This window comes from Ostrinia nubilalis, chromosome 22 (genome assembly GCF_963855985.1).
Source record: "Ostrinia nubilalis chromosome 22, ilOstNubi1.1, whole genome shotgun sequence".
NCBI classification, from domain to species: domain Eukaryota; kingdom Metazoa; phylum Arthropoda; class Insecta; order Lepidoptera; family Crambidae; genus Ostrinia; species Ostrinia nubilalis.
Window position 1 is genome coordinate 12,609,152 of NC_087109.1, and position 24,270 is coordinate 12,633,421.

At 37.7% G+C, this 24,270-nt stretch overlaps 2 protein-coding genes across 8 annotated transcripts in view; one reads left to right on the top strand and one right to left on the bottom strand.

The window, feature by feature from the left end:
• The first annotated feature begins 1,574 nt into the window (after positions 1–1,574).
• On the top strand, positions 1,575–13,552 carry LOC135082927 (pancreatic triacylglycerol lipase-like). 4 transcript variants are annotated; one of them, XM_063977691.1, is made up of 8 exons: positions 1,575–1,630; positions 4,094–4,256; positions 4,547–4,643; positions 5,029–5,174; positions 10,131–10,253; positions 10,704–10,946; positions 11,422–11,602; positions 12,829–13,552. In XM_063977691.1, exons 2-8 carry the CDS (start codon positions 4,094–4,096, stop codon positions 12,968–12,970), a joined length of 1,095 nt encoding a protein of 364 aa, XP_063833761.1. In that variant the 5' UTR covers positions 1,575–1,630; the 3' UTR covers positions 12,971–13,552. The 4 variants fall into 4 exon arrangements, with proteins under 4 accessions (XP_063833761.1, XP_063833763.1, XP_063833762.1 ...); XM_063977693.1 differs by lacking the exon at positions 1,575–1,630 and adding an exon at positions 1,688–1,808; XM_063977692.1 differs by lacking the exon at positions 1,575–1,630 and adding an exon at positions 2,174–2,238.
• A 57-nt stretch (positions 13,553–13,609) lies between these two features.
• The window catches only part of LOC135082624 (protein 4.1 homolog), a 119,949-nt gene continuing 109,288 nt past the window's right edge, over positions 13,610–24,270 (bottom strand). For 2 of the 4 annotated variants that reach the window (XM_063977407.1, XM_063977404.1), the window contains 6 exons: positions 23,968–24,186; positions 22,773–22,871; positions 19,470–19,556; positions 18,661–18,774; positions 17,018–17,128; positions 13,610–16,464 (listed from right to left, as the gene is read on the bottom strand). In XM_063977407.1, coding sequence (XP_063833477.1) covers positions 16,393–16,464; positions 17,018–17,128; positions 18,661–18,774; positions 19,470–19,556; positions 22,773–22,871; positions 23,968–24,186 — 702 coding nt within the window. In that variant the 3' untranslated portion in view covers positions 13,610–16,392. The remainder of the gene's footprint in view (positions 16,465–17,017; positions 17,129–18,660; positions 18,775–19,469; positions 19,557–22,772; positions 22,872–23,967; positions 24,187–24,270) is intronic. The other 2 variants (XM_063977406.1, XM_063977405.1) reach the window with 2 other exon arrangements.

Consider the following 24,270-nt stretch of genomic DNA (forward strand, 5'->3'; position numbering starts at 1 on the left):
AAAACACATGTTTTACACAGCCGCAGAATCACGTGAATTTGAAAGAACAAACACCTAAAGTACCTATTTACAACCCAGAGTTGGACAAAATGTAATTAGTTAAAAATTAACAATTACATTACAAAATGTAATTGGCGAGTTCAATTATTATAAATTACTTGAAATTGATAAAAAGTAATTGAATTACAATTACAAATTGTAATTGGTAATTGAAATTACTCAATTACCTTTTCATTTAAGTTATGGAAAACGATGAGGTAAAGAAGATAAATCAAATATTTAATCCAGAAAAAAATTTACACAAGAATTATTTCAAATTTTATTTTTATTAATCTAAGATTTTAAAACGAATTATTTTGTAAAAAATGAACTAAAAAGATAAAAACAAGACAATTTAGTGTTAACAAATGCAATCGGAGTCATCTATGACTAATAATTTTGTTAGTGATATGTAGGTAATTGATGCCTCCGACTGCATTTGTGAACACTAAGATGTCTTATTTTTTTCTTTTTAGTTCGTTTTTACGCAGATGGGTTTTTTGTTTTTTCAATAATAATTTTATTTTAATCTTTTTAGTTAAGCACCATACATTTTTGTAAGCTACTTAAAAAGCCATTTATTTTGATACCTCACTTGATTGGTCTTGAGAAAAAAAAAATTTTTTTGAACACGTTATGGCGCCTAGAATCCGCCATTATGATTTTTTCCAATTTTAATATACACAGTGTCACTCTCACGATTAAGACGAATCTAACGACACCTCTCACGCTAAAATCGGTTTAGGTTGTAGGCCGTGCCAAAGAAATATACATACATACATAAACTCGAAAAACATAACCCTCCTTCTGGCGCAGTGGGGTAAAAAGAAATTCAAGATTGTTTACAGTATTGTACAAGCAAAAAACAGACTTTATCCACTCAATTATATAAAAGTAATTAAGTAATTTGAATTACCAATTGCCTATGTAGTTAATTGAATTAAATTACTTCCAAATTTACGTCATGTAATTTGAATTACAGTAGTTCAATTACTTTGATAAGATTCATTTGATAAAAATGAAATTAGTAGGAATTCAATTACACATGTATTAATTAATTACAACCTATACCTCTAGCACGAAAAATTTTCGACTTCGAATCGTTTACGTATTCGAATCACCATCAGGAGAGGCAATCGAGATCGTCATGTTATTGTCTAATTCAAAAGCTGGGTATCGAATTTTACGCAAACAATCATCATCATCTCAGCCAGAGGACGTCCACTGGGCCTCGTAATTGTTGCCCGGTTGGTAGCAGCCTGCGTTCAGCGCCTTCCTGCTTTATGATACGCTGCTTCCTGCTACCTTTACACAAACGATTAGATGACGAAAAATTTTCGTGCTAGAGGTACTAGTATTAAATTGAAAACCTAGTAAAATAGGTACTTAAAGTAATTAGAAATGACGCCATCAAATCATGTTTAATTCATAACGATACAATTTGTCGTGGTTAACTTATTCCTTGCGTTTTTTGAATATTAATGACCTGTTTATTATTTAAACAGCTCGGTTTTTACAGTTGAAACTTTATATAAAGCCAAGGTAAAAATTCACGTGAGTAACTGCCGGCGACTACCACTGGCCAGAAGACGTAAGTGTGGGCAGGCCCCCCATTAAGTGGACCGACGATCTGGTTAGGGCGACCCTCAGGGTGCTTGGATGCGGGCGGCGCAGGACCGGTCATTGTGGGAATCCTTGGGCGAGACCTTGGTCCAGCAGTGGACGTCATTTGGCTGAAACGAACGAACGAAAAACTGCGGGCAAACAAGGTACTCAAGTTCTTTCTTGAACTGAATTTTAGCGTGAAATTCAGTTTGACAGAATTCGCTGCGAAATCGTGGGCAAATCATGCATGCATGCAAAGCATGCTACGAAAGTCAAAAGTACCTCTCTCTTTGAAAATTGACAATCAAGTTATTTTGTTGAATCCCACGCGAGTCACTAAGGACGAAAGAAAGGACGGTTTATCTTTAAAAACCTCAATTACTTATCCAATGTAGCCTTGATACTTCCTGGGATTTCCTAATAAGTCAATGAGTTTATTCAAAAACATAAGTAGGTACATAATCTTTGTAAATAAAGAAGTATAGGTACGATAAGAGCGTGACCTGTGATCTTATTTAAACTTAACATCTGACATTCTACCCCAGTTGAAACTGAACCACGCGGCGGTAGGCTGTGTTTACCTACCTCACTTTGGTACATATTTATTTTATTTATTAGAATATTGAATTAAATTAAGTGACTGAAAACTTGACGGATGACTTTCGTAGCAGTGAAAAAGCTCTGAAAGTTGTGAACTTTTATAAAACGTGACAAACGTGCAAACACTGAAAAAACTCATTTGGAATTCCAAAATGGTAAGTTCGAATGTTCTTTAAGTTTTTCTCGAAATCATAAACTTGAGTTTTTATAAATTAATGGAACTTTATGTCTGTTATCATAAATCTTGGAAGTTTTTTTTTCAGTATTTTCCTGTAATGCCAAAACAATTCAGTTACTCGTACATATTGTTTCAAATCATGAAAGCATCTTTATTTACCGGATTATTTTTTGAAATGTAGAAAACGCCCTTAACATTTGTCGGGTAGGTTTCCTAACAAATTCCTTCGACTCTATGTTGTCTACATATTACCCTTCTTGATTCTTCCGCTATTTGATACCTTCCTAATCATAAGTTATTAGGTACTTCTTCTTTATAACTGTGTCAGAACCTTCCTTGAAAGGTAATTTTATCTTAAATTTTTAGTGCTCTTCAAACTACTTAGTACTTGTTATTGTTGTTACTTTAGATATCTATAGGATAGGTATCTGACGATGTGCGTCAATATTTCAAACCGGTTGTAAATGCCTAAAAGCTAATTAAAACCTGCAATTAATTACTGGTGGAAACTGAAACAAATTGCCCGTAGTCAAGATAACTGGAGGTTTCAGCTTGTGAACGTAAACAAAACTTACGGTATTTACCTTACTCTTTAGTATATTTTAGCACTTATACAACTACATACCTGCTTTTACTAACGTACCTACCTACTATAGTGTGTTGTACGTAACGTAGTACGTTTACTAATTAGGTAAGAAATAAAATGTAAGAGGAAGAAAATCGGCGATAAATCTTATAGCACACTACATAAAATTGCCGAAAGTTTCTCAGATATTTATGTTAATAATTTTATTATTTCTCATTCCTTTTTTTTTGTTTGGTATTTGATTTTATGGTAGCCACTCGAGAACTATTCGGCCCCAACCCTAACGGCCATCAGTTGTACGAGTGCCCCGCCCACTGTCACTTAAGATGCTGTCAATTTATTAAAATTGCAGTTTCATAACTTTGAACTTACTACTTAGTTATTTAAAACAGACTTCCCTTACATATTATTATGGTAACTAGTTATTTTGTTTTATTTTGTTATCAAAACTTATCAGTAAAATTAAAATACACGTAGGATATCGAGGTACTGACGTTCGATACGACAAGTCAGAGTTCAGGGAGAAGCCCTGAAATGTAAGATATACCAATGTGATAAATAAATAACTCTAGAACTCGGAGGAATGGAAAAAACCAGCTAAGCACAAGTCGTATCTATCAATGATACGGGACCCCGGGCTTCAGGGGCTCCCAGGACCGGACTTTATCAGATTAGAGTATTAGACAGAGTAGGCAACTGCTTAGGGAATTACTTAAATTTTTCAAAGATATCTTTAGATCAATGGGCCCCTGGATCTAATAACCATAGATGGGCCCCCAACAAATTTTAATACAGGACCCGTCTAAGGCACGCTACGCCACTGCCTCACAAAAACACAAAATAAAACGGGAAAGATTCTAACGATTTTCACGCGCACAAAGTCGTGACCGGCCTGCGTCCAGCCTTCTGCTAAGTTTATGACGTCGTCGGGGTTCACCTTATGGGTGGTTAAACGCTACCAACCGGGCAGCATGGAAAGAATGGGGGGAGGCCTATGTTCAGCAGTGGACGTCCTATGGCTGAGATATTGAAAGTCGTGAGCAAAGTTACTCTTATGACTTACTTTTAGGTATTTGTTGTTTCAGATGAAGTATTTCCTCCAGCTATGTTACTGCCTACTGCTGAGCGCATGCGCCGCGCTCGCAGCGCCGGGCATCTTTGATGACTTGGGCCGTGGCCTGCAGAAGGAGGTGGCGGCCGCCAAGAACCCTGTCTACAATACCCTCGCCTTCATCGGCTCCAGCCAGTGTGAGTCTCGATCTGACCTTTATAATAGGCGCTGGAGAACGAAGGGATCCTAGCTGTCCCCTTTTGACCACTAGCTAGGTATAGGTCCCGCGTTTCCGAAAAAATGGCTTACGGCACCGTTTTTAGTAGGCAGGACTTGCCATCCTCATACAATTTTATGTATTTTCCGGAAAAAAATGGCGTTGATGCCAGAAGAAATAGACGACGCGACGGCTAGTAAAGCGATGACGGACCTGTGTCTTAGGTTTTTAAAAATCTTAGGTGTAGTAAAATTTTGAATGTTAATACAGGTTCCCATGTCAAAAAGTTGGCTGGAGTCGCGTACGAGCAGATTGAGGGAGAGAAGGAGCCAGACCTGGACCAGCTCACACTGAAATATGTCTCCCAGTAAGTGTTCCAAGGTGTACCGACCTCATAAGAAAGCAGGTAAAGAACTGGAAGCAGGTCGCCCGCCACCAACAGGCCAATTTGGAAATTATTGGTGTAGGCTTATGTTCTGTGACTATTATGATGATGGTGATGAAGTGAAAGATGTGGATTTAAATAAAAATAAAATAAAATGGTTTATTCAGTACATGCATAGGCCCTTTCGGACACTTTTACACGTCCCAAATATAGCTTGCCTTACCAAACTCTGTCATCTTTGAAATTGTACAGTTACTTACTTATTGGTTTTCAGTTTTCAGAGGTAAGTACCTATCTATTCTGGGCATTTAGAAGATAAGTAGGATATTATTATTGACCTGGTATCTACTTTGTGGTTAACTTCCAGCGCCATAAACGTGTCTTTCAACATCAACACGCTGAAGGACATCCCGCTGGCCCAGGACGAGAAGCTGGTCATATTCCTCCACGGGTTCATGGACGACCCTGGCTCGAACACCTTCAAGACTGTCAGCGAGGCGTTCTATAAGAAAGGTAAACTATTTGCAATCTGTCTTTAAAAGCGTAGGTACCCTCGGTTTCTTCGGACACATTATGCGGTCTTCAAAGCATTGTCTGGAGGAACAAATTATCTTGGGACAAATGGAAGGTAGACGTGTTCGGGGCAGGGCACCGACGAGATGGTCTGACGCGGTGAGGAAGACGGTGGGCGGGAGCTTGCATCGTACGGTCTACACAGCTTATGACCGCAGTGGAGGAACACTATGTGTCGCGATCCTCATCAGTGAGGCTTCGAGGAAGAAGTCTTTAAGACATTGAAAGTCGTTAAAACGTCCAGCTGTTTACTGTTCCTGTTTCAGAGAGTTCTTTGAAAGAAAAAATACCTAATTGTGAGAAATGTCAAGGATATCTGTCTGTCACTCATTCTTAGAACGACCAGCCACCATTGATAACTTGACCTTACTTCTTGAAGTGATTGTCACGATCAATGTTATAAAGCTGAAGAGTTTGTTTGTTAACACGCTAATCTCAGGAACTACCGATTTGAAAAAATATTTTTGTTTTTGGTAGCCCATTTAGCTATCTATAAAAGCTAGGCTATACACGCTACGACCAATAGTAACAGAGCATCTATGAAAAATGTTGCGGAAACGGGAAATAAGTAACATTCAAACTTTTTTCACGTGTATGAAGTCGCGGTCACAGTTAGTTTCAAGTATACCTAATATTAATGTATGCTACACGTTTGTGTCTATCAATGGTCTGCAGGTAATTTATTACAAACAAACATAATCTGCCTTCATTCTGTAGGTAATTGAAATGTTATTCTTCAATCTATGTATTTGTGGTAGTTACATTTAGTATCCACTTAGCTAATTTTATTCTAAATAAAGCATACACCGGAATAATAGTGATATTATCATTATCCTCAACGACCATGTAAACTGCCGCCATCAAGATGCCAATGCACATAAATTACTTTGATGTGCCGTGTAGGTATAAACAAACATGGATACTTAGCGTACCTAAATAATATGCACAAGGATGTCGTACACATACAACACCACATTAGACTTTACGTTTTTTTCCCAAAGTAGCACGCATTACCAGTTACCACATCATAAGTGGCACCAGTGGTCTAAATTGAATAAAATATCTTTGATTTGGTTTGATTTTGATAGAAACAGTGTTTAATTTTATGGGCTCTTGTTCCGTAGGTGTAAAGAAGTGGTAGGGAGTTAAAATACTAATTAATTTAAGAAGTAAATAATACAAAGTTGTAAACTTGTAATACAACAGTAAATAATTATTTTTAGGCAATTCATTAAATGGTAAGCACGGAATCAAACCTAGAAACTCGAGAGAGTCGCTTCCAAACCACTGGACCATAGCAGAGGTTTGTATTCGCAGAATCGAGGCGTTAAATTAAGGACAGATTTTATCAGTCATCAATTACTGGTCATAATGTAAAATGTAGAGCCGATATTAAAAAAGGGCCATCCTGCACAGCCCTGAAGTGTCTCAATAGCGTGAAATAAATTGAGCATTAACCGCGATATCACCTTGTAACTGCCTTTGAAGACTCAAGTTCAACGGGAACTGACGTCACTGCGCGGATTATTCCACTTTGTTCACCTGTGTGATATCACTGGGCGAAGAAAGTGGAATTTTTAGTGTCCTCATTTCACCTTGGAACCATTTTCCAGGTGAATTGATTCGACTAAAGCGGTCAACTTTGTTCACTTAGGAATTAATTCACCCTGGTCTCAGCATCTGTTTGAATCTGGGTGAATTAATTTTTAGGTAAACAACGACGACTGACGACGAAAATGAAGCTGGGTGAAATGGTTCTGAGGTGAAATGAGGACACTGAAAATTCCACTTTCTTTATCCAGGTGATATCACCCAGATGAACAAAGTGGAATAATCCTACTGCGCTGGCGCCACAATCGTTGGACACGCGAACCATTGTGCAGATGCAATTTTGTTGTTGCAACTGGTATTTTATTAATAGCAAGCCATGTAGTGTGCGTGGATGATACTATTATGGAAATAACGAGTTGTGTGTTGTTCCGAGGCAAAACATCTGTTTTTGTAACTTAGTAGATAGTTCCTGCCCGCATTTTTAGCTGCGTGGGTTTTGGGATCTAGATTTTTTTCTCGCTATAAAAACACAATCGTTAATACCATTTTCATAAATTGAGAATAGATGGGCTTTCATTTTTAGTGGGGAACTTTTCAAGGCTTTGTTAGTAAAAGACAGCATCACAGAACAGATTTGCTCAGTCTTGGGACTGATACAAAATAAAAGTAAAATAAGTATTTATTAAAATTATTACAAAAAGATGGTTTGTCATAAGTAAGAAACTATTATACGAAATTATAATGCGTTAGGCACGTGAAAAATGAACTTCTATTATTAAAGGATATTTATAGCCTGACCAGGAACATAAAAACCCTCGCCATTTTGCGGAAAACGAATGGTACTAATTTCTTTTAATGGCAACAGTAACTAAAAACTTCATTGATATGTCACCTAACATGTCAGTCTATTGCTGTCAAAGTGTAAACAAACTTTATTTTAAATGTGCGCAATTGATTTTGTGAATGCTAAAATCTTTTTATAGTCGTGAAAGAAAAGTGGTTCACAATGTGTTAAAGTATTTGTCGAAGAGAAATACTAAGGGTTCGGCAATATTTTCATTGAATAATGTTTCCGACAAAGGTTGTCAAATTGACTGACATGTTTATCGTATAGTACAGTCCACTATGAAAATGAGCTGTGGTTTGTTTCAACTACCTATTTTAAAGATTTTTGTCACTTGAATTTTATGGAATTGGGAAAGAAGTACCGAGTTTGAAGCGTTCATGAGCAGACATTGCAGTTGAGTATTCAAGTTCTGAATTTGATTATTGATGAATCCCAACTAATATTATAAATGCGAAAGTAACTCTGTCTGTCTGTCTGTCTGTCTGTCTGTTACGCTTTCCCGCTTAAACCTCGCAACCGATTTTGATGAAATTTGGCATAGAGATAGTTTGAGTCCCGGGAAAGAACATAGGATAGTTTTTATCCCGGTTTTTGAAACAGGGACGCGCGCGATAAAGTTTTTCTGTGACAGACAAAATTCCACGCGGGCGAAGCCGCGGGCGGAAAGCTAGTAATAAAATAAATCCTACTAGCTCGATTGATGGTTTCATTTAATTTATTTAAACCAGGTTACCTATAATAATATTTTTTCGTTAATTTATGAAAATATCAAATTAGCCCGTAATCCTGAATCCTGATACATAAAGTTAGGCTATTAATTTAAAACAGGTACGACTGTACTCAGTGTTGCAATATCAAATGCAATTGACGCGCCTCTATGCCAGGGTTTTTATGTTCCTGGTCAGGCTATACCACCTGTATTACCACGTGATAAGCAAATGAATAAATAATTTATTTTTGCTAGCCACACCTCAGATGCGCGTAATTTGTACCAATTAAGAATATTAAAGAAACGAGTTGCTTGAGTCAATAATGCATTCATTGCAGGTATTTACACCAGAAGTGGTTTAACCATACCTTCGTGGTTGATTCATTAATGCAATATTATCAGCTTAAATTACATGCTTTTGCATCAGCCCCCCTAGACAAAACGCACTTTTTGATCGAATCGAAAATCGAATCCGTCAAAACTCCATACAAAAAAGGGGCTTTTCGACCACTTTTCGACTGGTTTGCGATTATAATTTGCACTTTGTCTAGACCCACAGGAATGCCCGAGAACTTGAATTTTATGACTCACGTGACATTTGTTAATTTCTTCTGGGAATCCCACTATAAAAAAGCAGGGAGGGGCGAGAGACATTACAAAAACCACTGAACAGATTTTTATTCGATTTTCATGACATTTCTTAGATTCATTTTTCATATTTTTTTCTGGTGATTAGAAAGAAAGCAAAATAATTTATTTCAAAATACCTATAAATAGGTAAGAATCAGACTCAGAATCAGAATATACAAATACTGGTGTGGTTTTTTGAACCAGGAAATTTCATTACGTCATCATTATGATTTAAATCTTGTGTTTGTTTGAATAACATTTGTTTGTCAAACTGTATGAAGAAGTCATAAATGATTAAAAAACCCACTTCAGGCATTCTTGAGAAGTCTTCGTGAGGCCACATTATTAGGAAGTGGTTAAGAGCGTTTACGCGAAGCGCGGCGTTTTAAGGGGCATCATTGAAAATGAATCGCGCGCGGCGTTTTTTAATAGTTTTCAAATGTTTATAGCAAAACAATAACAATGAATTATATATCGTTTCAAAGTAAATATTTTAAAGAAGATGTTATTTTATTATATTAAGCTATTTTTATGTTGAATTAAAAAAGAATAATGGTGTAAAAATCACTTTTTTTTTTTTTTTTTTTTTTTTTTTTTTTGTGGAAATTTGAAAACCTGTGTGGACTTATCTTGATAGTATTCTTAAATACTATACTAATCGAAATATTTTCTCAACTAACTATTTAGACGACAAAATTGCCTAATTATTTATGCCTATAACATATTTGTAATGTAACTGGTTAATGATTGTAACGGGTTGAAAAAGTACTGTTTTTGCGCCAAACGAGTAAAGAGTTTCGACTCGAGCCTCTCAAGTAACTTAAAAAGTCATAGGTAATCGTTTCAGCCAAATGACGTCCACTGCAGGACAAAGGCCTCCCCCAAGGATTTCCACAAAGACTGGTCCTGTGCTGCCCGCACCCAGGCCTACTTCTCGCGATCGTCGGTCTATCTAGAGTCCTTTGGTGTCTCCTCTATTTGTGCGTGTATGAGGGTCCATAAGAAGATAAAAGAAACGTACACTTTAGATGATGATTTAGACACTGACTTGTCACATAAGATTTCAAACAGTTTTGTATAACGCTTTACATATTAGGAATTCGTATGAGTAATCTCGCTAATGCCCGCTACAGTCCTAATAACAATGTTTTATTTACAGGCAAGCACAACGTGTTGGCGCTGGACGCTAGCCCGCTGATCCACTGGCTCTACCTTCGAGCCTCCACCTACGTGCGCTTCATAGGGGAGAAGCTCGGCGCCATGCTGGCACAGATGGCCGAAGGTAAATGTTCTTGAACTACATTGTATGCTCTTGGCGGGAAAGTGAAGCGCCATGATTTGCAGTAGCATAGGGCAGTCTTACTTCAAAACAGCCGAAAATTAATCTCAAATGATAATGAATTGCTTAAACTATTCAGTGTTCATAAACGTGTTTTAGAAATTGCCTACGAAGTCGAAAACAAAGTCTGCTATCATGACCTCTTTGCCATTTTCCATGCCCTACTCAACAGGAACCCTCCAAGTCACTAGATCAGACTCGATTATGCAATCTATGAAGTAAGTATTAAACTGATTTTGAAAATTCTTTCACAAGTAGAAAGCAACATTCTTCCTGAGTGGCAGAGGTCGTTAAAATAGATCAAAATTCACGCTGCTGCAAATCTCTGTAACATTATGGAAAGCCGCAACCAAAATCTGTAGTTTTTTTCTAATAATAGACTTTCTCATCCAGCCGGCTACGACCCGTCGAACTTCTACATCGTCGGGCACAGTCTGGGCTCGCACATCGCCGGGTTCACGGGCAAACAATTCACCGGGCTCACCGGGAGTCGGGTCGGCCGGATCACCGGGCTAGACCCGGCCGGGCCCTGCTTCTCGCACGTCGATGATGACGTCAGGCTGAACTCGACGGATGCGGAGTTCGTGGACGTGATCCACACTGATGCAGGCGTGTTCGGACTTAAACAGCCTATTGGTGAGTTGACTAACGCCCGTTTGCTATCAATCCCTATCCAAATCTGTCCATCAAGTGTCAAATTTCAGTCTGTTTTCGATCAAATATCCACAATTTTTTTTAAAACATCGAAACCGAGGATATTTTAACGGACGGATTTGGATTGGGACTAACTTACTTCATCTTAGCAGGAGCCCTAAGTTCGATCGCAAAAAATTGTAGGCCTATAAATTTTCCGTCAGAAACGAAGTCTAAGTACATGCTTCTAACCCAATTTATTTAATTGGTAGGTAGGTTACACCTACTACATTTTGGTTTTGAAACAACGCAACGATCAAATTGTGTCGAATTTCAATCATTATTATTATTCCAAAAACAGCATGAATGTACTCTTCTTAAAATATTTTTCGAATCACTAATGTAGAGCGTCCGTTGCATCCATGCAATACGAGCCAAAAACTTTATGTCAGCTGACATTCGTCTTTGCATCTTCCAGGGCAAGTGGACTACTACCCCAACAGTGGGTCGCTGCAACCCAACTGCCTATGGGAGACGTGCAGCCACAGCCGCGCGTGGAGGCTGTTCGCCGAGTCGGTGCTGAACGAAGCCGCCTTCCCCGCGGTCAAGTGTGAGAGCTGGGAGGCGTTCTCTAAGAAACGATGCTCCAATGAAGTCAGGTAATAAAGAGGTCTATTCCACTTTGATCACCTGGTTTGGATGACCCAGGTGATCAAAGTGAAGTGAAGAGAAGAGAAGCTACTGGAAAAATTATTTGTGTTGGATAGCCCATTTATCAAGGAAGGCTTTATAATGTAACATCACACTACGGCCAATAAGGGCGGAGCAGTAGGTAATGAAAAATGTTACAAAAACGTCACAAAATATTCAAACTAATTTTACGCGTAAAGAAGTCGCGGGCACATTTTATTACAAAAAACAGTAGGAATCGTCAGGTTAAATGACACGTGGAATGACAATAGGAATGTAAAGGACAAACAACTCACGTAAAAGCACGGTGAAACTGGCGAGGTCTTTGGTCTGAACAGCCCTAGCTGGGCTTCCTCGGCTTCTGCTCCAACCGAAGGCACACTGAGCTGATGAGCTCACGTAATCTTCAGAGTCCAATGAGACACACCGAAAACAATGCACTTTGTTTGTAGTCACAAAACTTTAAACACTGGCACAAAAACACTTTAGTTTTCAATCACAGTCGTACAAAACAATTAAGAAAAAAATACAAATACATAACCTCAACAAAACACAAAACAATAGGATTGACTGCCGTTCCAAATTCGAATCCAAACCGATTTGATGCTGCTGCACCGATGCTGATGTCGATGGAATCTTGCAATATTGGGTTTTCCAAGTCTTCTCACTCACTCCTGTATACTTCGCACATTGTAAAAAGGAGAGGGAAAAGGAGGGTATTTTTTCGTGTCTACCCACGAAAATGTTAATTTTAATAAAATTACATTAATACTTACTTAAACAAACGATGAAAGAGTTATCGTTAGACACAAAATCTAAAAATAGAACGTAAATTGTTTTTACGGTGGTACCAACTGCCTAACAGTTAACAGTGTCTTTGGTTAAATTGTTTTTTTTTAATAACCATGGAATATTCCATCAATAATTAGTTTACTTACGGCATCGCGAGTGTCGATGTAAGGACACTTTAAAGCCTTGATCACACGTACAGAGTAAACGGGCGAGACAGTAAAATGTTTACTCGGTCGAGACAGTTTGGTGAGCGAGTCACATACTCGAGCGCTCGGCCGAGCACTCGGCGTAATGTTCATACACACCGAGTACTCGGCCGAGAGCACTGTCTCGCCCGTTTGCTCGGTGCGTGTGATCAAGGTATAAACGGTGAAACTGAAGTTAATCAACTATCTTTTTCCAGTTACATGGGATTCCCCTCCCAACCTGGCACTACGGGGCTCTACTACCTACAGACAGGGGAAGTCAGCCCGTACGGGCTCGGAATGAACGGGACAGTATACGTCAACAATGAGGGCATCGTCAGGAACATCTTGAAAGGGTAAATCTGGTCAAACAGGGGTAGAAAGTGTTGCCATGCAAAAAAAAAATCCAGTCAGTGAACAAATATTAATTTAAATCTTCTTTTAAACTTTCAGCAAGCCTTTTACAATAACAAGTATTCTCATAGCTGTGGCAAATGATAAACCAATTTATTGGCATAAAACGATTTAAATTGACTCGTATGTGTTAAAACTGCAACGAAAATCAAAACAATATTTTTCTTATATTAAGTGACATTTATACGTATTACCTCAATAAAGCAATTAATGTTTATTTATTTATTTATTTAAAACTGTAATATATCAAAGTACAAAATGTATTTTATATCTGCTAATCTAACGCCCGATTCCCATATTCAATCCTTGTCCAAATCCGGATTACAACTGTCAAATTGAATTCAGTTTTAGATTATATTTCCAAAATTTTCGATGCATTTACACTTTAATATTGTTTAAATAGTCTTATAAACAATATAAAAATGTAAAAACATCAAAAACCGCAGTTATTTTGGCCAAAAACATATTAAAATTTGACAGTTGACAATCCAAATCCGTATAATTTGGATTAAGATTGAATATAGAAATCCAGCATTAGACTATAAGTAGGTATGTGACAGTGACAGTGAAAATAAAACGATCCAATTTAAAACAAAGCATTTTTATTTTATTTCTATTTTATAACTTCTCGTAAATACAAAATAATACGGAGCTGGGACGAGTTAGAAAAATAAACATCTTCAATAAATATGGGACGTAACACAAGTGGACATTGCGCTCTCGGAGAAGATAACTTTAAAGTACCTATATTACACAAAAACAATCATATCTGTTCTAAAAAGAACGTCTAAACGTTCTTGTACAGATTTAATAATATAAATTATGTAAATTTTTAACTCTCAGCTTTTATTAAACGTTCTAAAAATCCTTCCATTACGTTACCAACACCTACAAGGCACTAAATGAGTGTTATCCTCAATTTTGTCACACAAAAACTAAGTTTTTAAGTAAAATCAAAACAGCAGCTATCTTCTCCGAGCACACAAACGAAATAACGATAGGGCTCGCGAATTTGACACAAAAGCACTGATGATTGTCAAAATCTGTCATTACCATGGCATATACATTTGTACCCATAACACTTCTGCCTCAAACCCACAAGCCCCTCCAAATAAATGTCATATACATAAAAAAGACAAACATTACAATTAAAATCTGATTCACAATCAGTGCCGATAACTTCATAATATAAACTTATGTACTATTACAAAAACTTTACGTCTAGCTAGTGTATGAAATATATTAATAATAATAATTGTACAATATCAGTATCATTTCCAACGTTTTGCAAACTGGTGTGATGACTCCGCGGTATTCCCTAATGTTAGCACTAACATTAAATCATTCCATCGGGCTCGAAGGACCATAGTCCTGGAAGCCGATTATACAACTCCTTATATAAAAATTTGCTTGCATCCGTATACGTAAAGCATGCTATCTACAACGATACTAATAAGCATGCTTTCGGCCACGTACAGCGAAGTCAAAACAGTAGTTTTTGAAGAGAAATAAATCTTAAAATATCTATTTAAAAAATTATAAAAAAGAAACACTTTGTGTCATGATCTAGTTAATTCTATGAATTTGTGAACAGTTTTGGAATGTCCTGTTATATTAAGATATACAAAAAAATCGACGCGTTGCTCATATAATAGTGTGCTCGTTGAAATTATAATAACATGTTATTCAATCATTAGCACAAATCAAAAGATTTACGAGACAGCATCAACAGTTAATGTAACTTCTTAATACTCAATTTGACCAATCAATATAATCAAGATGACAGTAATAATGTTAACGTGTGATGAAACTATTATTTCAACGAGTAACGATTGTGCTTGTGAATATAAAGACGAAATGCTCGACTGGCCTTAATATACGCTAACACCGACTAAGCATCGCCTTGTGGGAAATCGACCACGTAATAATAATTTGTCAATTAACATAATGCAGTCATAAGAATAATTATAAGAATACAATAGATTTAGCAATCTCAAGGTAAAAGTTTCATACAAAATCCAAGTAATACTAAGAGATCTATGATCATAAGAGTTTTTAAATATTGCACAGAAATCTAATATCATTTTCAATTACTTACTCAAGTCATAAAAATAAGTAGATCCGGTTCTAAGGACCAAAATGATCCTTCGAGCCGGACATTAAGGCATGTTTTAAACAATGGTCGATCGTCCCACATGTTTTATAGGTTATACTAATTCCACGTACAGGATAAAACGAAATAGACCGTAACTATAACCTAAGTAGCACCTACCGTTGAATATACTCGCAACCGTCATAGCAACACCTCAATATATTATTTTATGCTTTAACATACATTTATGTGTTGACTCTGTGGGCCCTGGGTGATTGTACAACTCATGTTTCACTCTAACACATTCGTAACTAATTGTTACTGTCATGTGATGTCATGCTTAATTCAATTGTAATTTACACATTAAAATGTTCAAACCAAGTTATAGAGTAAAACAGCAATAAACAAACAATTTAGAGTCAAAATATTATATTTTCAAATAGAAATAATCTTCATTAGTCCCATGCTACATTGTCGCGATTAAAGTTTTTAGTCATAAGATAGAAATCATACTTTTTAATCTAAAAAACGGTGGTCTACCTCGTGTGACATATTTTAAAGCTAATCCGTATTGAGAGACGTTAAATATGAATTTACACGAACACTTCCTTACTATGGCAACACTCATTTGCTACAAGCCGTATAATATGTACCGGTTAGCGGGGTGAGCGCAGGCTTATTCGTATAATAATAACTACTTATATTGAGGCATTATTGTATCGCTAACTTTATACATCGACTGTCAATTCCAAAGTGTCAAAATAGCTGTCAAATTTAGTTATTTATGTAGTTAGGTGTCTTAGAAAAAAGGTTAGTTGAAATACGAATGCGCCCACGCTCCATGCTACACACAGAAGTATCGTATAATATCGCCTTAGCCTAAGCTTATAAAAAACTTTGAAAAATGCTCACCGCCCTAAACATGTATTTTACATACAATAAAAATTGCATTTCTTAACTTTAATAAAATAAATCGAAGGTGCGTTTCGACGTCACAACATCAAATATAATAATTAATTAACACTGTATCAATCAATTAATATAAATGTTTTTTATTTAAATAACTTAGTATTAATATTCGCAGTGATGTCGCTTATAACTAGGTATGTAAACATACTGTAGACATGACTCGAGTTGCCATATTGGAATATTGTGATGGCAGAGGCATACTCGGTTTGACGCCGTAGTCATAGTTAAAAAGTTTTATTACTGTCTTGTAGGTTGGCAGCGATGGAGTGTTGCCAGCCACAAGATCCAAGATGGCGGCGCGGGCGCGTTACGGCTGCGTGCTCTGCTGTTGGATCTCGATTTTCTCCACTGTCATGTCTGGGTTCATTGCAGTGGCCTCCTGTGGACAGAATAATCAAACGTTATAGTGCGTGTTAGCAACCAGTCACAGTTCTGGTAACAAGATTGTCGCAATAGGCGGCATATTAGTCTGGTTGTGATCACCACCACAGACGAAATGTCAAGCTGTATGTACTATAGTATATTTTGAGTCTCATTACTTTCAGTTTTACACGATTTCGTAGTTGCCTCGATTCATCATGGTCATTTGGTCTCCAATGTAAGCACTACCCCTTTTACACCCTTTCTAATTTATGAAAGGCAAATGGAGGATTCTGGAGGATTATCCTTCACTCCCCACGCTGACCTTCGACAATCTTATGATGATTTTAAACGATAAATGTATAAGCTTATTGAGTGAAATCGAAAAAATGCCGGGATGTAAGTTTATCATGCCATCCCAGGCCTACAAGTGTGTTTAGTCCGATTTTTAGGCAGGGTACACCGCTTCTACCTGTTTCATCCTTAAGTTGCTTAAGGATGAAACAGGTTGAGGGTTGGGAGTTTACTGGTCTCTTCTGCCAAGGGGGTTATGTTTATTATTATACACTGACCTGGATGGCCTCGGCGAGCGCGCGGTCGTGGTCGATGGGGTCGCCGTCGGACTGAATGGTGATCTTTTGCTCCACGCGAGTCTCCACCACGCCGTTGCGCTCCGTCTTGTACTGGAATTAACGTCATATCCTCATGAATGCTTGTCTATAGGGTACTGAATAACTTCCACGCATGAGATCGCTCTATATCGGGCCAACATACTAACAAATAATTTGAATTAAATCACAGTTTTTAACACACTAAAGTTTTCAGATTAATCGTCCATTTATCTTATCACACTTTTTCAGCAACTCAGTAAACTTTACTATTTAAATCTTATTTTACAGTTAATCGAGAACTAATTGGATTTTCACGACTAAAATTTTGAGTTCTTTCAATGAAGTTGTATCTTAAAACTATTGGTAATAGTTTCGACTGTCTAATTATTGGTTAAAGCTGAAGTAATCATATCTATCCAGCATTTCAGCCACAGGACGTCCAGTGCGTCCATAGGCTCCATACATTTCCAGATTGGCTGGTTGGCAGCGGCCTGCATCCAACACCAACCTTTATGAGGTTCACTTTATGTGGATATACCACGCTGCGCTTGCTGATTCACTCTCATTAACTAGCTAAAGCCTGGTCCGTGAGCACGTAGAATTTTGTCGAATGACCCCAAGCTACCCATCCTTATCGCTCGCGCGTAATTATGTTGCTGTCGCGCTCGCACACTCACTGCGGGCGCGCGTCGCACAGTCGCGACAGCAATATAATGAGGGCTATCGTTTTAGCGCTCACCAGTTGGCGCCACTGTAGATTAAGGTCCTGTCACTTGCTAGTAGCGAAGACAGTGGCGCCGACTGGTGAGCGCGAAAGTGGTAGGAAGACTATCGCATTTGCGCTCATCAAGATGGCGCCACTGTAGAGTAAGGTCCTGTCAATCGCCAGGGGTGCCAACTGTTAAGTATAAAAACGATAGTAGCCCTCATTACGCGCGAGAGATAAGGATGGGTAGCTTGGGGTCATTGGACAAAATTCTACGTGCTCACGGACCAGGCTTTACAGAATATGTAACTTACTTTGATTTGATTTTGATTTTGGAATTTCTTTATTTGCATAAATAACATACATACATGTTTAGTTAGTACATGATAACTTAAAAGCTAGCGTTTTTTATAGACTTAATAATACGTCTTTATAAAACATGCAACATAATAACATTTAATTTAAATCATAAAAGAAACAACACAATAGCTACGTTGAATTTAAACACTTATAAACTAATCGGCTTAAGATGTCGATTTAGCTACATATAAAGTATCCTACCTAAATTGTTGCTAATTATAAATTAGACTGAACATCATAAAATATAAAATTATCTGCTTTTATGAAGAAAGGAAGCAAATAAATACAAAATGTGACAATTAGTGGGTAGTGCGCAAATAAAATATCAACACAAACGTATGGTTGCGTTAAGTTATACGGCGAACGCTTCGGCTCAACCGGTCCGGCAGTCGGGTCGCCTGAGTCATCTATACTCGAGGAAATAGTGATGCGGTAAGCGATATCGACAATAACTATCGGCATACCGTAAATTGTGAAGTCGTGTTTTACCGATATTGGATATTAGTAAATTGGAATGATGGGGATTTATGTCACTTACTGTGATGGTTTCGACGGTGCGCGTCTTGGAGCTGATGGTCTGCGAGGAGACCACCTCGCCTTCAGGCGCCGGCGTCTCGGGCTCGTCCACGATGGGGCTGGCGCCCGTACTCGTCTGCGGAACAAACTTTCATTTATACGTCATCCTAAAAGGTGACGATTTAATTTATCTGCAGAGCTGTAGCTAAACCGTCCACCTAAGCTTTTGAAGCTAATTGATCAAGGTAGGTGCTTTAACATAAATATTTTTTTTTCTGTGTTCATTTGCAATCAGTCCCAAGACTATGAGCAAATCTGTTTTTTGATGCTGTACATACAACATAAATATAATTTTTAATTTGTTACACGAAATCCTATACGTTCATTGGTAGTTACACTATTTAAGAAACTATGTTAAAGCTAAGTAGAAATATTATAACGTCTTAAAGAAAGAAAAGTTCTTTGGAGATTATGATAGGTTTATTTAAAAAACTAAGCAGAATATTGCCCCTGCCAGCTTATATCATGGAGGCTTATACTGCCTACTTTTCTAAGGCCTTCAATTTTGTAGTGCGAAATGTTTACAACTTTATATTCCAACACAGCTAAGGCCTTCGACATGGTAGTACCTCTTTATCTGCTATTTACAAATGCGTCTTTAGCCACAAGGCACCCTCGTAGTGGATGTTATTAAAAAAACTGAGCAGAATATTGCCCCTGCCAGCCTGTATTATGAAGGTGTATTCTAACACAGCTAAGGCCTTCGACATTGTAGTTCAACTCTACTGCCATTTACAAATGCGACCTTATTTTAATAGCCACAAAACTCACCCTGGTGGTGGTTCCGTGCACCATGCTACCGAAGGGCGCGTTGCCCATGACGGTGGTGGTTGTGGTGGTGCGGTACGCGCCGGGCTCCTGCAGGGAGGAATGTTGGGACCACTTAGTTATAATATTAGAGATACGTGGTATTCTGTGTTTGGTTAGTTGTTTTGGCCATGTGTTTACTCAATGTGTAGATTACTGATACTTGTTGGGTCGATAACGAGACGGTGTCAGCCCAAAACTCTGCTACAAGAGTGGCGTTGTCAGTAGCATTCATTAAATCTTCCTGCGTGCAGTTTTTTTGGGCACGACAATAGGTAACATAATTTTAAAATATTAATTGGACTTTATGACGAGTTTTCTAAACTTCAACGTAGGTCTCTGTGTCACTTACGGTTCACAGTAAATAAAAATCCGAATAACTTGTTAAAGGAAGTAGGATAGTAAAAAATAAAATTATACTGTAACTATTCCTGTTCAATATTAACGATCTTAATCTAGTTATCTAAATTGTTTTGACAGTTTTTTTAAAATTATGTACATATTTACTGCATATCTAAATATATCGCGTCTAGATGCACTATCAAAATATATGCTTAAATCATTCACAAATCGCAACAGTTCGTGCATAATATGTACGTGAAAATAACAAAATGCTGGTAAAATAGTTACCGTACCTTTCTGATCACGACCAAAGCTCGAAGCGTCATTGCACAATTGCATTCAGCGTACTAATGCGAAGCCTACCTCAATAACGATTCCTTGAGGAAATCCTTCATGCAAGAGTGGGTATGCGGCACATGCTTATATTTCAACCGATAGAAATGGCATTGCTTCGTATAGCTTTGTAAATCAGTTCTGTAGCAGCTACCTCATTTTGAATCTTACCGCCTTGACGTAATGTTGATAATGTGAAAAATTACAATGGTAAGATTTAGGCGTTTGAACCTTGATCTTAAATTCAAAATAACTTCTTTGGAACTTTAACATACTTTCTCAATTTTAGTGGCAAATGAAAAAAAATGCTATGCAATCATATTTTTAAATGTCATTTCTATCTAGATTGAAATCGCAAATACAGTTTCTATTCAGAAGTGTGAAGTACTTTCTGTATGTAATTTAATTATGGCTTCTCCAAGAAATAATATATCACCTTCTTAATTACTTACAAATATTACTTCAAACTTCACCTAAGTTCTAACACATACAAAGCACAGAAGTAATGCATTAAAACAATCATTTTATAATTTCAAACACATTACCTGTGTATTTTTAACTTGCTAAGAAAATACCTGTAAATACCTGCATTTCCTTCTCCAGTTGAAACACTTCTGATTTTAAGATATGACTTTTACAAACTAAAATAAACAAAATAATCGTCCAAACAACAGTTTAGTTCGACAACTGCATTCCCAATGAGCGACTATAGCGTTAATGATGGTAATTGGTATTTCCTTTACAATTAATTTTGAACACAACTCGTCATCGTATAAAAAAATTATGAAACTTCAGCGTTAAGCCGTGCTTTAACCGTTTTTTTAAATAAGTATATTCTATGAAAATATGGCTAGTTTTTGCTGTTAACTGGCAAAAATATACGCCTGTCTTTGAAACTAAAGTTTGGGAAATACTATGCTAAACATTTATTTGAGTTACTGGACCTTGATTTGTATTCTAAAGAAAAAAATGTTACTAAATCTTATTAATTGCATGTATAATGTAATATTTTTTGAATTTTTAAATTAACCATTTGTTCGCCGGTCAAGTTAGATACTTATAACACCTAAATAATATTTATCAAGGTCAGTAAACTTACAATACATAAAGCACAGCTTTAGCAAAGCCATTCCGAGCTTTTAAACAATTTTCCCAATTAAAAAATTGTCCGGTACTTTAGCTTTTAAAGTTTATAATTATGTCACTTAATACCGACACCATAGTAGCAGTTTCATCAACAGCCCTTTACAGTCCACTGCTGGACTATGAGCCTCCTCCACTATAGTGGAGGGTTTTGTCATAATCTCCACGCTTGGCAGGCGGGTTGGAGATCGCAGTTTAAAAGTAGCAGTTTACGTGTTCCATAATGCAGTACACCGAATAACGCTTACTGTGGAAGCGCGGCAACAAATATCGCTCGTGACCCAAAGCTGCCTGGCCCAGAAGGGAGATACGGGAATACATAAATTTTTACAATTAATTCTATAGATTTTAAACAAAATTACTTTGGTCCTCTTTAGATTAAAAATTGGGTAAAAACATGATTTTATATTCTTCCAAAATCTGTAAATCTAATCATTTCATATTTTTCTGTATAAATTAGAATCTAAATGACTTAAGATCAAAGAGACTTAAAGGTTGAGTTAGCTGAAATTTTTATAAGTTAATAATTAACTTTTTAAAAAAATAAAACCGACTTCAAATGCGTGAACACAAAAAAAAAACTAAAAATTAAAAATATTGCGTATAAAAAAGTTCATCCCCAATTTTCCACCCTTGGGGGTGAAATATTTTCTTCAAATTCGCATGAAACCACCCTTTTGATAATACCTATTCAACAAAAAAATAATCGTTCAAATTGATTTATAATCGGCGGAGATATTGCGTATAAAAAAGTTCATCCCCAATTTTCCACCCTCGGGGGTTGTTTTTTCTATTATTAAATTTAAATGGGACCACCCTTGAGGTATTACCTATACGCCGAAAAAAGATTTGTTCAAATCGGTTCATAATTGGCGGAGTTATCGCGTAACAAACATAGAAAAAAAAAAAAAAAAAAAACATACGGGTCGAATTGAGAACCTCCTCCTTTTTTTTGAAGTCGGTTGAAAACAGTCACTCAGTCGCCTATCATTTGTACTGAAAAACTTCTTATAAGTCCAACAAACAACGTTCAAAAAGTAAAGAACATACAATTTGTCTTTTACACAGTTATGTATTCTCGTATCCCACCCAAAGAATTACAACGCCTAGAATCCGAGCAAGCGCAAGAAAAGTGAGGCACTTCAAACTTGAACATAGGCTTAGTTTGGCAATTGTCAAAGTCAAAGTCTAGTAAGGTCACATTGGACGGCATGTTTTTTGCCTCACTTTAGCCAAAGCGCTTATACGAAGACTGTCCATCTATAGCTGTCGCGCTCGCACACTCACTGCGGGTGCCAGTCGCACAGTCGCGACAGCAATATAATTACGCGCGAGCGATAAGGATGGGTAGCTTGGGCTTGGGGTCATTGGACAAAATTCTACGTGCTCCCGGACCAGACTATAGGCGTTAATAATCTAAGATCTCTTAGTCCCGCCACCGATACTCACAGTGACGTAGTAGTGTCCCTCTCCCGCGCCCTCCTCGAAGTCGATGGGCGTTCCGGAGTCGCCGCTGCTGATGGAGCTGTCGGAGCCACGCCTAGCCAGCTGCTCCGCGGGTTGAGGCCGTTAGTGACGTTGGCAAATGGCGGCGACGTTTTGAAATGGCGGCGCCGTTTTTTGAGGTTATCGAAATGAGGATTTCATTTTTTAATTGGAAATTGTTAAGAATGAAGTTTTTTGGGTCATATGACGTTTTCAAGTAGAATTTTTCGTCAAATGCCGTTTTGAAAGTAACAGATTTATGTTGTATGTCATGGATGTGCAATCCCATGATAAATGGTATGGATACGATATCACACAGTTATTTCAGGCCATAATCCAAAGCGTTATTGACGTTCAGGTCGATGGGTGCCGATTCGGGATGGAAGAGAAAACAAAAAAAGAAAAATTAGGAAACGAACATGCGATGGCGATGCAACTCATTGACTTTGACCATGCTATGAGTATTGTTCTTTATTTCGCAAATAAGTATTAAACGGGTTGCAGACCAAGAGCTAAATAAGTTAATTTAGCTTTGTAAGCAAAGCCAACGCAGTTTCCCATAGTGTTTGTATGGTTTCCAGTGTCCAACAACTATAGAAAACTGCGTCAGTTTTGCGAGCTAAGCAAATTAACTAAGCTTAGCGCATGGTCTGCACATTAAGCAGGTGAAAGAGTTGCATCGCCATGAAAAAATCAAGTTAAAAAAACCATTAGAAAACTCAAAAAACTCAAAATGCTACATGCTAATGACTGAATAGACCTGGCGTTTTCATTGACGCCCGTATTCACAAACATTACTGAGGTCTCACAGTGCGCGTGGACGCACAGGGTGACACGCGAACCATCACAGAGCTCTATTCAACGCTATGCGATTTGCTGCTTCACTTTTTTTTTTATCCACAACGAAGAAGCTCTTGGCCTGTATCTCACCTGATGGTAAGTGACGATCAGACCGAAGGTGGAAGCGAGCTTCACCCGGAATCTTCAACCACGGAGGAACTGGCTATCTTACCTCTAACTGCCGGAACACAACAATGCTGTTAACATTGTTGTTATGGCGACAGACTTAGGTAAGATGGCGGTAGCTAGCGGACTTAGAACCACTTAGCAAGCATCGTTCGTGAATACGGGCGTTAGTATCGTTCGAAATGAGTGTTACCTTGTCGCCGGTGGTGACCATGGTTTTGACTTCCTGTGTCAGCACGCGCTGCTCCTGCCTCGTGGCCGATGACGTCAGAGTGTGCGCCACGGTCTTCTCTTCCATCTGCTGCGTCTTGGCCTTCGTGTCCAAGTCGTGATGGGTCGTCGCCGTCCGAGTCGTCACGGCCCGCGCGGTCACGTAAGGACTCTTCCCCTCCATAGGTTCCAGACTTTCCGCCTATTATTAAACTAGCATGCTTACTATTTACACATAAAAAGGAAAACTAAACACTTAAAAGCTTGAAGCTAAAATTAAAATGCC